Genomic DNA, 16611 nt, shown 5'->3' on the forward strand with positions numbered 1-16611 from the left:
AACGTACCTAATAAGTTCTCATCGCTTTTCGACAGTGTCCATGCCTCTGATCCATATATAAGGACCGGTTTTATCAGGGTTTTGTATATTTTGCATTTGGTTTTTCTCGTGATGTTGTTAGATCTTAGATGTTTAATTAGTCCATTTACTAATTTGCGTTACCCTCCCCAACTTGCGTTACGTAATACTTTAAAGCTTCCAAAGTAAATTAAATTACACTTGGTATGATAAAAAACTATCCAACGAATTCTTTGTTTTAATCTAGTGACACTCAAATAAAAAAAGTTATATCGATAAAACGAAACTCAAGCAATTCTAAGCATACAGGAATTATTTTCAAAAAATTTACCCTATTTTGATTATAATCGCTTCCTGTATCAAGATACTTTTATGTGGCATTCATTGTATTATTAATTTTCTTATCTTAATTGGCAACTAACACGTCAATCTCGACAAAAAAGTATATCTACTAAATAAATTATTTTTTAAACTCTTTCAAACTAGTTTGACAAACAGTTTGAATTTTCAAACCTGTACGATTGACCAGTTTGACTTGACTTGAATTATTTGTCAGAAGGATTGACTTGAAATTAAGTCAAACTCAAGTCAAGTTCAAACATTCAAGTCAAACTTGTGCAACTCTACCATGGTTTGTTACCTTTGTCTTGTTTGTTACCTAATGTCACAATGAGACAAATATTCTGGAAGGGTGTCGAGACTGTTCAGTGTGTTTCATTAGACGTTATCGAGCACTTTTTGGTAATCTACGATTTGGTAATCAGACATGCACTGAGGAATAATTATTGTATTATCTTGCCCTTTCGAGTAGTTGTCGTAGATCAGACAGTTTAATAACATTAATAAGTACTTTTTAATTTTCAGATTATGTCCGCCACTATTTAAAAGGATCCATGCGCACATAAAAGCATCTTCTGAAGTAGTTTTCATGGCGGCTATTAATCCTGCAGATCAAGACGGTAGCAAAGCGTTTTTTATGTTAACTCACAGCGAATGTGGCACTTTACCACTCGGTATCATTTTTACCAGTGTAGAAGATCCTCAACTAGTCATTAAAGGTTTACAGATGTTGAAAAGTTTAATCGGAGTTGCGATGTTTTATGGTAAAGAAGAAGGTCCTGGACTATTTGTTGTGGACGACTGTGAAGCAGAACAAATTGCTTTAAATACCATGTGGCCAGAATCGAACGTTTTGTTTTGTGGCTTTCATATCTTGCATTCGCTTTGGAGGTACTTATTATGTTCAAGGAACGGTATACCTAGGAACGAAAGCTTGTCATTCTTTAAGACATTTAGACAGATTATGACTGCTCCTACTCAAGAAGAATGTTGTTCAATGTATCATGCCGCACTGAATTTAGCGTTAAATTATACAGATTACTTAAAGATTTTGCATGCTTATTGGGAAAAGAGAGATATGTGGACTGTTGCATACAGGGATCCTTCCCTACATGAAAAATATAAAGATGTACTTGCACTAGATGATTCCAAAGCAAATACATGTTTGTTAAACGAAACGTTATCTCAGGAATCTTTGCTTCACACCGAATATAAAGATTTAATTTCAATAGACAATTCTGAAACAAGTCTTTGTCTATTAAAAGGGTCAGTGTTTCGTAGAATGCGTTCGTTTAACGTGATACAGTTAGTCGATTTCTTGTTAACAAAATTTACTGATTATTATACCGAAAGATTACTTGATGCGGCGAATAATCGGTTGATAAGGAATATGTCAAAAAATATTCCAATCTTGATCGACTTAAAAGATATAGAGAAAAATAATGATTATTTGTATTTCGTGCCCAGCTTAAAGGCCCTTTCTACAAATTATGCCGTTAATAAGGAAATTTTAGCTTGTACTTGTTTAAAAAATAGCACTGGCTATATTTGCTTTCATGTTGGCTGGCTTCTTACCATGTCTATCCCAATTCAAGAAAAAATCGAAGACGCTGGACTTAAAGAGTTGTTTTATAAAATCGCCACAGGAAAATCAAAAGAAAAAGATATTTTAATAGAAGAGTTACAGTTAAATTCGGAAGAAATGGAAGAAAGAGAAGGAAAAACTGAATTCAACGAGGAATCTTTAATGTCAGAATCAGAAGTAATAGAGCAAATGATAATAGTCGATGGAAAAGAAGTAATAAAACTAGAAATAGTAAAAGATGAAGAAGAGGAAATTGAAGATTCAGGTACCGAAATGAAAGACGCGGGTGCCTTAGTAACTAGCGAACCAGAAGCGGTAGCAGAGGGCAAAAAGATAATTGGCGAGCTATCAAATTCTTTGATTTCTGTTTTAGAGCAAAGTCCTTTCAAAGTAGTGCCCGCGTTACAAAAATTACTTATTCAAACGAACAATTTGAGTTCGATACAACAGTTTGTAATAGCCTGCGAATCATATGCCGAAGTCGAGTGATAAAAACGGTTCCATGTATAGAGTGACGTTAAAAAGGCTAAAAAGCAGTTGATCTAGACTAGAAGAACGTATTCCACGTTGTGTTCCAAGTCATACGCATGAGGAGGGAAATTTAAAAATGTGCTGTTTTAAAAACTATATGGATATAAAATCAATGGGAAAATCCCAATAGTTGGCTGTATACCATAGTTTAAAAACCTATACAGAATGGATATGTTACCCAATTTTTTGTTAACATCCAAGACGTTTATAAATCAAAACAATAAATTAAAATGTATAAAAATTTTCAATTTCTTTGCAACACGATACAACCTTGCACGTTTGAAACCATAATACTCTGGTTAAATCGGAGAGTGCAGAAAGAGTCTATACCGGTTTCGGAGGTTTTTCCTCCTCATCAGTAGTCACATATCCTCTTCTTTCCGATTTCCCCAGGTATCATACTTTGGGCCTTTCCGAATTGCAATAAATTAATTTTTTATTGTAGTTTTTTATCTATAGCCTATTTTTATTTATATTACGAGTAATTTTTGTGAAAGAAAATTGCACAGAAAATTGAAAAATTTCAGGAAACTTTTTAATTGTTTATATGGCTCTAGCGCATAAACTAAAAGAGAAAAAAAAATGTTTTCAAATAAAATTTGTTCCTTAATAAAAAAATAAAGAAAATGGCGTTTAACAAACTTAAATCCAATAATTAGAACTCGAGATGTTGTAAAATTGGTGCATAATGCAAATCGCAATTTGTAAAATAAGTATTTTTCGAAGCTTTTTCGATCGAAGCTCCTCTTCTATGCATGCAAATAAGCTTTACAGAGTCTCATTTTAAAGCATAATTCATAAACTTCCAAAGTTTGTTAATTTACTTTATCTTCATTTGTATTAAAGTTATACCTGTTTGAAGTTATAATTTTCTTAAAAATGTGTACATTTATTTGTTTATAAGGGTTTTAAGCAAAGAGCAATAAACATTTTTATACTTTAAGATTAAGAACTCAAAAGGAACAAAAAACAATAAATCCTGTATAAAAGTGATATTTAAAAAACCCTCAAAAGGGCCACATCAAATTCACATTACTAGTTTTCGACTGGTTTACCAGTCATCATCAGTGCTTACGTGCAATGTACATGCTAACCACCAAGATGGTATTATACAAAAATATGTGGGTCAAAGCCCAGTAAAAGTAGTCCGTCAAGGAAACATTGATATCAAATGCCTGGATGTTTAAAATATTATCTAATTTGCCCTAGGTAACATCTGAGATCTGGATGACTTGTTCACATGTTGGAAGTGAGACATCATACAGTGCGCTGGAATAAGAGTTGCCCCCCTTACTAACTTATTTATTTTTAGCACATAAGCAAAACATAAAGTATATTATAGCATCAATGTTTCGAACTTTACGCGGGTCCTCTTCAGGTGACAGTGATAACTTTGATTTTTTTAAATGGGAAAGTACATCATGTGATACCTCATTTAAAAGCTTTTGAAACACTGATTACAAAAATGTAACTTAATCCTTTTTGAGAGTGTAGTCGCAAAATTTCAATCAAATTATTTTTAAATGCATTCATTTTTTTCGAATCGTGAAAAAACTAATAAGTACTTTTTTAAAAATTTAAACGCAGAGTAAAAGACTACATTATTACCAAGGACCAAAAGTCCCTTAGAATAAACAAAAAGGTTCTTTTGAATGATAATTTGAAATTAAAAATCACACTAAATTTTCTCTTTTTTCACCTGTGTGAAGGGGTGTTAACTTATTAAAATAAACGTTATAAAAGTTCTCAGGGACTTGCAACCCTCGGTAATACTGTATTCTTTCATTCTGCGTTTAAAGTTTTCAAAAATATTTATTAGTTTTCTCAGGATTTAAAAAAATAAATGCATTTAAAAAAACCGACCGAAAATTTGCGCCTACGCTCTCAAAAAGGATTATTATACATTTTTTTAATTAGTATTTCATCAGCTTTTCAATGATGTGTTACATGATGTACTTTCCCATTTAAAAAAATCAAAATTGTGGCTGTTACCTTAAGAGGGATCTCGTAAAGTTCGAAACATTGATGCTATAATATACTAATCTAAAATCACAATCAAGATGGAGTAGAAGTAAACAAACCGAGACACGTTAAAATTTGTAAATCATCATTTGTGATTTAAAATGTATATATACAAAAGAAATCTTGATTCAGGAGTGCTCCTTGTAACAATTAACGTGTCTCGGTTTGTTTACTTCTACTGCATCTTGATTGTGAATGTAGTATAAGATTATTTTAAAAATCGACCGGTCTGAGCGTTTTGCTTAAAATAAATAAGTTAGTAGGAAGAGGTAACACTTATTCCAGTGCATTGTATAAATTATAATTTTTATCCAGAGGTTAGCGAGCGAACCTTTACGGTTTACGTTGTGAGTCTATCTTGCGTCTCAGAGAGCGCTATTAAAATATCGATATCTTGGCCAAAAATAAACCAACGAACATTTTCCTAAGCTCAAAAGGTTCCTTTTAAGTTCTAAGTTTAAATGTTTATTGCTCAAATTTGCTTAAAACCCTTATATTGTCCTTTTCATGATCATTTTTCAGTGCGTAACAAATTATAGGAAAAAGGGTAAGTCCGTGATAATACACATTTATGACATTTATTCTAACATGACATTTTAGTTAAATCTGACAGTTGTCACATTTTATTTTCAATTTGGAATAAAAACCGATCAAATGTGTTTCTTGCATTTATAAAATGGTATTTTCTTTGATTTGTATAGTCTTATAAATTATACAGATTACATTTGTAATATTATTATCTAATTAAAAAAAAATTATTTTTTTATTATGGCGCCATCTATCGACAACTAGAATAACTAGAATAAATGTTATAAAAATGTCACCGACGAAATGTAATCACCGACGTGCGTTTTTTTCTGTCACATACAATTTAATGCGTTAGAAAGAAATCGAAAAACTGTGACGCACTGAAAGATGATCATGAGAAATACTGTAAACAAATTTATGTGTACAATATTTTTAAAAAATTAATAACTTCAAACGGGTATAACTTTAATACAAATAAAGTACTTTAACAAACTTTATTTGGAAGTCTATGAATTAAGCTTCAAGATGGGAATTTATAAAGCTCATTTGCATGCGCAGAAGCTGAGTAACGATCGAAAAATACTTATTTCGCAATTTGCATTATGCGCTAATTTTACAATATCTTTGTTATCATATCATTACAAGTTCTAATTGTTGGATAAGTTTAGTAAACGCTATTTTCTTTGTTTTTAGAGCCTTATAAACAATTAAATTGTTTATAACAATTTTTTGACCACTCGGATCGAAATTCGTAATCAGCAGCCAAAAATTTATAAGAAACCGTTAGAGTTTGCCCATCAGCATTGAAAAGGCCACGGTTACTTCTATTTGGCGCCTAGACTAAATAGAAGTCAGCTAATAATGTAACATTTATATTAATGTTACATTATTGGGCGGCACGAAGTGCGTCGGGTCAGTTAGTTTAAAATAAAACGAAAAACCAGAAATTATATTTTTATTTATAATATAGATATATTTCAAAACTCCAATAATGTACAAAAAATATCTGTGTAATTAAATAATGTTTTGTCTGTCAATTTGTTCATTTTTTTTTTTCAATTTTTCTGTGGCTAGGGTGTAATTGACAATATAATCAAGTATGAATTCTATGTCTACATATACAGGGCCTAGGAGCGAATCCTAGCAACAGTAACATGGCCAACGCCTATCACAATGTCCAACAAAACGGGCTTTCCAAATAACATACTTTAAATTATGTATAAAATATTAACAGTTACTAATTTATACTTTTTTGGTAATGCGTAGCTTGAACACTCACTAAAAGGAAGACAACACTAAACATATAAACATATTTTTAAAATAACAATTTTTGTTGCTATACCTCAGTCGAATATCCTAAAATATTCAGATTTCTGAAAATTTAAATGTATTTTCACAACAAAAATGTGGTATAGAGTTAAAATTGTTATTGAGTGAAGATCAAAAATAAGTTGTTTTCTTTAAAAGGTCAAAATAAAATCATCAGAGCTAATTTCCTTGAATATAAAATTTTTTTTCTGAAAAATGGCTTTGGCAGAGCCAATTAGCCTGTACCAAAAATTATATAAAGTTTATTTTGACTAAAAATTATTTTTGACTCCGTGAATATGAAGATAAAATTGTATGTTGAGTGTCACCTTGTACAGCAATATAAATTATTTAAATAATATCTAAAACTGTTAACATTCACTTTTTAATAATACCACATTACAAAAAAAAATCTGCTGCTATAATTGATGGATATAATTTTGAGATATTCAATTTGTAGGAAACATCGTCTTTTATGCAATCAATATTTCCTTTTTGTATCTATTTTCTCCTATAATTTTTTTTCTTTTCCTATTTTGCTTTCGCCCATTTTACAATTTAAAATGTGAAAACATCTACTAAAACAACAAAATGGAAGTCAGAATAAATGGACAACTTACTACAGGGAGACTCATCGAGTCATATGCTCTTTAATTTAATCATGGATGAAATCGTCAAAAATGTCAACAAAGGAAGATGATACAGAATGGGAAACAAAGAGGTAAAAATACTCGAGCAAATATTGATAGCCCAAGATGAAGATAGTCTGCAAAAATTACTCCACAGGTTCTACATAAGAGCAAAAGAATTCAATATGACAATTTCATCTCAGAAAACTAAAACAATCAGTAAAGAACCAATCAGATGTAAAACAGAAATTGATGGTGTCAGTATTGAACAAGTAATGGAAGTAGCATAACTTGGAATTACATTGTCAAGCTACAGAGACCTGGACAAAGAAGTGAGAAATTCAAGTACAAAGAGCAAATAGATTGGCAGGATGTCTCAATAATACTATATGGCGAAACCGACATATTAACACTGAGATGAAGTCAAGAATTTATAAAGCCAGTGTAAGACCAATAATGACATGGACGGGATTCTGCAGAAAGGAAGCAAACCACAAATATGTATTTTTCCTATTAACAGTCTCGTAGGTTGTAAAATACCCCGTAGATACTTGTGCAGAAAATAACCAAGCCACATATGATATATACTGTCCTCTATGAGCGAAAGAACCAACCAACAATATCGTTGCAGCATGACAGCGTTCTGCAGAAAAGATCCATGTGGGTTGGTTCCTTTATGCAAATTCACGTTATTTTGCAGAAGGGAACCAAGCTACAAAAGTACTTTTTTTTTTAAAACAACTGTTTTCTTGAATTCACGGCACTTCCAGAACAAATTATTAAATCCCAGTAATTTCATATTAACATTTTCTTAGATTATAGCCTGATTATGTAACTCAATTATGGAAAATAAATGTCTGTTAACTTTGAATTCACAAGTTGTTTTGCAGAAGGGAGCCAAGCCACAAAAGTGGATTTTTTTAAACAACTGTTTTCTTGAATTCACGGGACGTCCAGATTTTGAAATCAAACAAATTATTAAATCCCAGTAATTTCATATTAACATTTTTTTATATTATACGCCAGATTATGTAACTCAATAATGGAAAATAAATGTTTGTGAACTTTGAATTCACTTAGGTTATTTTGCAAAAGAGAACCAAGCAACAAAAGTGGATTTTTTTTAAAACCACAACTGTTTTCTTGGATCAAACAGTATGTGTGAAATCAAATCTAATGCATATAGTCACGATTTTAATGTTAAACCATGATTATTTTTAATAGAGAATTTTAAATTTTATCGTAAAGTTTTTGGCTAATATCTCAGTTTTAACAAAGTGTGGTTTGGATCCTTTCTGCAGAATCCCGTCCATATATGCATCAGAAACAAGACTCGATACAGCCACAACACAAAGACTATAAGAATCGGCAGAGATGAGAGTACCTACTGAGAAGAATTACAGGAAATACGCTGAGAGATCGAAAAAGGAGTCCAGAAAATGTAAAGTACAGTGTATAAACGAAAGGACGCTAAATAGAAAAAAAAAAGAATGTGTGTGTACTTTGTACGCACGTAAGAAGTTAAACTTCTATTATTATGATTTCAACGAAATTAATATACTTAACATGTTATTTGTATTTTATTTAAATATGAAACTAACTTTCTTTACCTACCACTTTAAAAAAAATATTAAAACGATACCAAAAATATAAAAAAAAAGAATATGAATCGTCCGGGATTTGAACCCGGGACCTCTTGATCTCCGGTCACACGCTCTACCATTGAACTATATACCTTTTGCTTTGACAGGTTACAAGATTTCTCATACATACTGACAAATTTAAAAGACCAAGTGGTATACAAAAATACTTTAAATATACTAACTATTATTATAAAATATCTTATTCCCGAGGAAGACAAATCCGAAGACACAAAAATTATAATAAATAATATATTTACTAAGAACACTAATATATCCTTTTATATGATATAATATGACTTATTTGCGCTGATACATAGAAAGATTAGCAACGAAATACATACTGTCTGTGTGCGCATGCGCCCGGCATTATAAAATTTCACTCTCGATCGTAAAGTATAACTTCAAAAAAAAAAAAAGAATTTAATAACCACATAAGCAGAATGGGGGACACGTGTGGTAAAAATAGCAAGAGATAAATCACCAATCGGTAGAAGTATCGGTCGACCGCGCAAAAGATGGAGTGACAACCTTCCATAGATCCGCCAATGAACAAGCAGAATTGCTTATAAAGAGGAAAAAGAAGAAAATGAAAACCTTAAATTATCCACGTCTGCCCGTCTGTGCGTAGACACAACTCTTCCGTTATTAGAAGAGATAGAATGACAAATGAGGCGACGAATGAGAGCTTATAACCAAAAGATGATACTAAAGTGAGAAATTGACCTCGGAATTCCGGTCCCAGAGTTTCAACTGGAAGTACTGTTTTAAAGTCGTCGAAATAGTACAAGCGAGATATTATTTGACGCGCCTTAGCAACACGATAACAATTATAATTTACATGTAGAATTGTAAATATTGTATCTTATATTTTAAATGGGACATTTAAAATATAAGACATATAAAATAGGACAGCGAGACATGCACATTGACGGGGAGACAAAAATCCAGAGTCAATGCTATGGCAATGAGGTTCCTGAGGAAAATAGCAAACAGAAAGAGGACAGACAAAATACGAAACGAAACAATTAGACAAAACCTAAAACTAAAACCAATCAATGAAAAAAGAGTGGAGGGACAACTTAGATGGTTCGGGCACGTGTGTAGAATGTCGAACGAGAGGCTAACAAAACGAGTGTTCGAAACGAGAGTGCAGGGGAAAAACAAAAGAGTAAGACCAAGAGTTATGTGGGTAGATGAAATCAGGAAAGAAGTCGAGAAGAAGGGATCGACATTACGAAGTGCAAGAAACCTAACGCAATATCGGAAAGCATGGAGACTACAATGTCAAACTCTCAACTCCACCAGCCTTACACCTAAAGGTAGAAAGGCTTAGGACTAAGTAAAAAAAAAGTAAGTAATATTTTAAATTCTCCTGTATATAATTTTTCTTAATTATTATTACGAGCACGGAATAAGAATCTCACACATATGGACCTACGTCGGCCCAGATGGGTGGAACGGATTGGGATTACTACGGTAGCCGGTGAGAACTATTTTTAACTTTGAATCTTTAAGACATAAGTAAGTTTATTGCAGTAGAATTTTAATAGTTTCGGATTTAAGCATGAAGAGGGGAATAAAGGAAACGGTTTTGGTTAGTGTGGGAATGAATAGTTAGTCGATTTTAACATCAGGACCTCGACGGACGTGTTTGGGATAATCGAAAAAGACGCTTTAAGACGGGTATTATGACAAGCCGGTTATAATATTCATTAGACGCAATTATTTCCAAATACATTTCTTTTTGTCAGAACACGTAAAATTTTGGTCGCAATTACACAAACACTTTTACATTTCGTCAACTTAATAGTATCTATAATTTAATTGTCTATTTTATTAATTAAAACTGTTACGACTCATACGGACTTTTATTACGATTGTCTTTAACGAATCCTACATACATTCGGTTTTTATGTCATTTCCGGTTAAAAAGTTGTACCAGAAGTGCAACATTATAGTTGCAGAAACAGCACAGGTGATATAAGAGTAGACATAAGATATAATATGATATAAGAGTAGAGCATTGGAAAAAGTTTTGGTTATGATATCACTTCCGAATAAAAGTTATGACGTAATGTTATATCAATCGACGCGTATTGAAAAGTCGAGTTCGAATATGATGTAATTTCTGATTAAAAAGATATACGTAATCGAAAGTTTGGCAAAAATAACTCAAAAATTAGTCAAATTGTATATAAATCGAGGCAAAGTTACACGAAGAGTTCAAATATCGACTTCCGGTTTTAAGTGCGGTCACGTTGGGTGAACACCTAGGACTTACGAAGTGCAATTGCTTGAAAATATTCTCTCCCTACGAATCAATTGCTTTTATGAATTTGCTATCTTGCTTTGATATAATGGCACGAATTTTACAAGCAAGAATTTCAAAATCAGCAGACATGTTATAAAAAAATCGGAAAACTGTACTGGATCCCCAATAATGAGCTCAGATATGAACTGATTGAAGATACGTTTTTTGATTGTTTTCACGTCTCAATTAGTGAAAGCGTATATAGATTTGCGCAGATAACCAAAGCAGGCCTCACTATCAAGATAGGGAAATCAATGTGTTAGAGAGAGAGAGAGAGAGAGGTGCCTTTTTAGTAAGAGTGAGATAGATGCTGACGCCACAGCGAAGGAATCTACCGTCATAGTTCAGCTATTATCTGCTAGATGGCGCCATTTTTAATCCAATTCGCCATTTTTAGTCCAATTTGCCTTGACACAGACATTACGTCGAAGAAATCTATTTACCTAAACTACTATACTAGTGCCTAAGCGGCTTAACGTAGAGAGGCATGGAGTAAAGAAAGACATGGACAATAAAGGTTGTAGGTATGTAGTGCCTAAATGGCGTAACGTAGAAAGACATAGACAATAAAAGTTGTAGGTATGTAGTACCTTAACGTAGAGAGGTATGGACAATAAAAGTTGTAAGGAGAGACATGGACAATAAATCTCTCCGACTGTTATTTCTTACTCCGACTCTTTAGGGTAAGAACAGAACAAGTGGGTCGCGGTGGATGCTACTAGTTAAGGGGTCATATACGTTTTTCGAGCTTAAATAGTAGTCTAAATGTAATGATAAATTGTACGAAAACTATTGGACTAATTGATTTTATTTTTTTTTATTTTAAAGGTGGACTCTTAAGGAACATAAAACATGTGTTAAAAGTTAAAAATAATTAAAAACATGGCGGCTGCCTCTAGTGGCGTAGGTGTTTTTTTTTTCAGGTCAAACGGTGGGCATGATTCAGCTCGTAATATTTATCTGAAACAAAAATTGTTTAATTTTTTTCATTTTTTAGAGTCATAGTTCTCGTGTGACGAGAGGAATTTAAGAAGAAAAAAAACTTACGGAAATGGTCGAAATTTAAAAAAAAAGTCGTAATTTTCACCAAAAAAATTGTCTTTTTTTTATTGCTATTCGAAAATGGTTAAATTTAATCGAAAAAGCTCTCGTCACACGATAGTGAATCTAATTTAGAATATGTATGTCAAAAATGAAGTTAATCGGACGAACGGTTAAGCGGTTATGATGCCCACCGTTTGACCTGAACAAAAAACACGTTCTACGCCACTGGACGCAGCCGCCATGTTTTTAATTATTTTTTAACTTTTAACATATGTTATATGCTCCACCTTTAACATTAAAAAAAAAATGAAATCAATTAGCCCAATAGTTTTCGTACAATTTATCATTACATTTAGACTACTTTTTAAGCTCGAGAAACGTATATGACCCCTTAAGTCGATGTCGACAGCATATAGCAAGGTCACCTGCGCTGTCAGTCGAGCTAGAACCACTATCAAGTGAAGTAGTTTAATGAAATTTGAATGACAAAAAGACTGTGCTTTTGCGATGTTGTGTCAGTCAAGTGATGATAGTGATGAAATGTCAGCTGTAAATAATCAGATTCTCCTTAATATTTCAAAAATTTACTGAATTTAAGTACTTTAGAAATTCAAAAATAAACTGAATACGAAAAAGGGATTATATAACAAGTATTAACTCAGATTTGATAGCGCAGGTAATGACAACTTGGCTTCGAACGAACCAATCACAGGGAAGCATCCTTGTAGGCCGCGCAGTGGACATCCATGTAAAACAAACTAATGTTTCCCAACTATTGGGATTTTCCCATTGATTTTATTTTTTAAACTCATTTTATTTTCAAAAGCATCGATGTAAACCTCCTGGATGGCATCACGCTAAACCTCCACCGCGACTTACCTGCTCTGTTCTCTTCCATTCAACACAATGTGTTTATTTTACATGGATATCGACATCGACCGCGACCTCCACCTCCACTGCGACCCACTTGTTCTGTTCTTACCCTTCAAGTCTTCTACAATATTTTAGAATCGAAAATATTTAGTTATATTATTAAGGTATTGGATTTTGACAAGAGCTATGCATTATGCCGATTTAGTACACAATCCATTACCTATACCTCGGCAATGAAAATATCAAAAATAAAGTCACCGCAATTCAATATAAAGTAGTTGGAGTTGGTTTAAAAATGTATATAGTATAGACTTACATTCGTTGTATACAGTAACTTACAGTAACAAAGCGCAATTTGAATGAGGAGGAATATGGGGAAATAACAGCAGAACTGTATACAAAAAACATAATATGTAATCTAAAACTACTAATATGTAATCTCTGTAAAAATCTAAAACAAATGTCATTGTAATGGTATTATTAAAAATATGTAAATGGTATTTAAGAGTTTAAAAGGTCTAGGTTTTGTATTATCTTTAAAAACCGTTATATTGAAAAAAGTATTAAGTATGGCAGTTATTTGTAATTAACATTCAAAGCCAGATATTGAAAATATTTATATTCGTATACTACTTACTGGCTCATCACTTCCATCTATAGTCCAATGTCACTCACGATTTCTTATAATCAATTAATTCTGAGATAAAGGTCTCTACTTCTATTGATTAATGTTAAATATATGAAGAGTCCAATGTAATATATTTATTATCAATAAATAAAAAATACTAGACCTTCTAAACTTTCTTCGGACAACTGAGTGTTTTGATTTGATTAAAGTCAATAAAAAATTGGTTTATGTACATTTAAAAAATCCTAAAAATGTTTGTATCATTCACAGTTAGCATAACACAATACCTAAACTAACATAGTATATGGCTTTTATAAAATGAAACGAAAATACATTTGAACTACTGTTTTGTAATAAAAAAAGTTATAAAATGATTTTAAAAAGGCAGAAAAAAACTATTGAATTTATTTGGCACTAGCTAGATTAAAAAATGATATGCTTGCTGCAAATTTAAAATATGTTAAAATATATACTCGCAGGTTCTGTACCTTTCTACAAATCTCTCCATATAGATTAGTCTCACTATGTTTTTGTAATGTTTCTTATTGAAGTATTAACAAACTAATTAAAGAGAAACATAGAATTAAAATTAACATTAACAATTTAACAGTACCTAATTAATTCTTAAAAAGTAAAATTCTCACGGTCCAACCAGTTATTTTAATATAGTAGGCATTCGAAATTCATTGTTAAGAAGTTCATGTAAAAACATTTTAACCGTCGTTTTAATATTTGGGTAGTATCAAATCTAGTTTTAGTTGCATCGAAGAAAGACAAAAACAGAAATAAAAAAAATACAGGATCCTTTGTAAAAGGTATATTTAAAAGACCCCAGTAAGGGCTACATCACAAAACAAAACGTTTTCGGATTAACAAGTAATCCATCATCAGTGTTAAATATAATATATTCAATAAAACATTAACAAATATCCATAATATATTGGTGTTAGAAATATTCGAACCTATTTAGATTCCAACCTATTTAGGTTCGAATATTTCTAACACCAATATATGGATATTTGACAATGTTTTATTTTCAACATCAACAAAAACTTTAAATTCGTTAGCTGAAGTAACAAAACAGTTCATAACATCGCTTGACAGTCTGTCTCTGACATATTTCTAAAGTTCTTTCACCTTTAGTTCAGTTGACACTCAATTCTCAATATGTGAGGTTCATCCCTCTCATATCACATCCACGTGGGTTAGAGTCATGTGTTGCCCTGGGTAATATCCAGGAATATTTTCAACATCCATTGATTTTATTCATAATATGTAGTATCACTGCTGATGGATTACTTGTTAATCCAAAAACGTTTTGTTTGGTGATGTAACCCTTATTGGGGTCTTTTAAATATACCTTTTACAAAGGATCTTGTATTTTTTGTGATTTATGGTATACAGCCAGCTACAGGAATTTTATTTTCCTCGTGGATTTTTAAAAACAGAAATATAAAATAACTTGTTTTAATGTATCTCACATTAATAATCGGCAGTATTTTGGTGGGTTCCGCACTCGATTTAAATTCCAAGTCCTAGTAAAAGGTATTTCTGTTTCTATATTTTCCTGTATCCTACTTTTCATTAATTTCCATGGATCTAGAAGATTGTCTCTGTCTAAACTCAATATATGCTACATCTAGACTTTTATTTGTAATAAAGCACAACAAAGATCAATGTATATAATGACCGTCTTAAATAACTTCACCTGATCCGTCATTTTAACACCCAAACATACAATTAAAAGTGACAATGACATATTTAATGCAACATTAAAATTCTTTTTTTAGTCTATAAGTTTTAAGACTTTCTATTCTAGCGACTGCTTAATTTTTAGATATATATACATAATTTTATGACAGGGCAACGACAGTTCATCTGGACATATTTGACTGTATGGATGTTTCCTACGAATCATCATCATGATGGCGCTACAACTATTCGTGAGCCTTGCCTGCCTCAAAACATTCTTCCAGCCTTCCCTGTCGCGTGTCTGTCTTCTTGATCCCGTTAATCCTTTTCTACGAATACATCGAAAAAAAAAATAAATCGCTTGAAGGCAAATTACATGCTTCCCAAAATTCTAACTAAACTGCATTGTTAGGATCAGTAAAAATTTAGTTTGTCGATCGGTTTTCTAAATGATGAATCATTATCCATTAGAATATAATTAGTAAAATAATTTTTTAAAAGTCTACTTTCAATATTGTCAGTGACAGTATGAGATTATGTTCGAATGCCAATCTAATTGAAAATGACTGGTTGCCTGTATGACAATCCTACATCTAACTAAGCGATCCGACTGAGGTACAAGTTTTCAAACAAGTCCAGTAATAAACTATACTTATCATTATATATGTATAATATAAACAATTGTCCCACAAAATTGATCTTTTATGTAATATTTACAATTGCACGCTCACCCTTGCGCCTTCCGTTCTGTTGCTCCGCACTACCCTATCTTAAATATATATTTTTTTATATATATGTAACGAATAAGCAACGAAGTAATGCACTTTTGATACAGCTAACCTGTCTGGATTACAGCCTGTGGTACGATTACCAATGAGGTACCTAGTAGTGTATATCTCTAATATTTACAAGTGGTCACTCCGAAAGAAGTTTCTGTAAAAGTGAAGACTTTTGATCACCTTGCCGGCCCTCCTCCATAGTATTCTGAAAACACAAAATATTTTATTTGTTATAATTACAGAAAATCTAAAATATATGCATATAGTTAGTATTAAATGAAAAAGATATGTACAATATATGAAAAGGAACAAATTACACATAGATATTAATTTGATCATGGGATAACGAGTCGTTAGTTGGTAAAAACTTGATTTTTCGAAAACTGAAATATTTATTAACGATAATATTCCCCGGCACTTACTGTTTTTACAGTACATGAGTAGCCTATAACTTAAAAATGGGTAAAAATCGAAATATTTGTGATTCTATAGCAGTATCGTTTAATCACTAAACTTTAGTGAATAAGCATTTTCTTATTTCGTTTATTTCTCTTCTCGTTGACCCATTAATAGTCAAATTTGAAGGATTACCTGCGTTTACATGTACGAGGGTTTTGTATTCACAGTACTTCTAGAGTTTTCTTAAAGTCATTTAATTCTATCAAAAATCTTCATCTAATT

The 16611-nt window shown here is 31.9% G+C and overlaps 2 protein-coding genes across 5 annotated transcripts in view; one reads left to right on the forward strand and one right to left on the reverse strand.

Annotated features, from left to right (window-relative positions):
- LOC114324943 (uncharacterized) overlaps nt 1-6181 on the forward strand; it is a 24393-nt gene extending 18212 nt beyond the window's left edge. Inside the window, exon 4 of the mRNA XM_028272865.2 lies at nt 883-6181. Coding sequence (XP_028128666.2) covers nt 883-2431 — 1549 coding nt within the window. The 3' untranslated portion in view covers nt 2432-6181. The remainder of the gene's footprint in view (nt 1-882) is intronic.
- Nucleotides 5965-16611, reverse strand: part of LOC114324944 (nuclear receptor coactivator 2) — a 394092-nt gene continuing 383445 nt past the window's right edge. For all 4 annotated transcript variants that reach the window (XM_028272870.2, XM_028272868.2, XM_028272866.2 and 1 more), the window contains one exon: nt 5965-16135. In XM_028272870.2, the coding sequence (XP_028128671.1) occupies nt 16067-16135 (69 nt within the window). In that variant the 3' untranslated portion in view covers nt 5965-16066. The remainder of the gene's footprint in view (nt 16136-16611) is intronic.

The sequence above is a fragment of the Diabrotica virgifera genome, chromosome 4 (genome assembly GCF_917563875.1).
Source record: "Diabrotica virgifera virgifera chromosome 4, PGI_DIABVI_V3a".
In the NCBI taxonomy this organism is placed as follows: Eukaryota; Metazoa; Arthropoda; class Insecta; order Coleoptera; family Chrysomelidae; genus Diabrotica; species Diabrotica virgifera.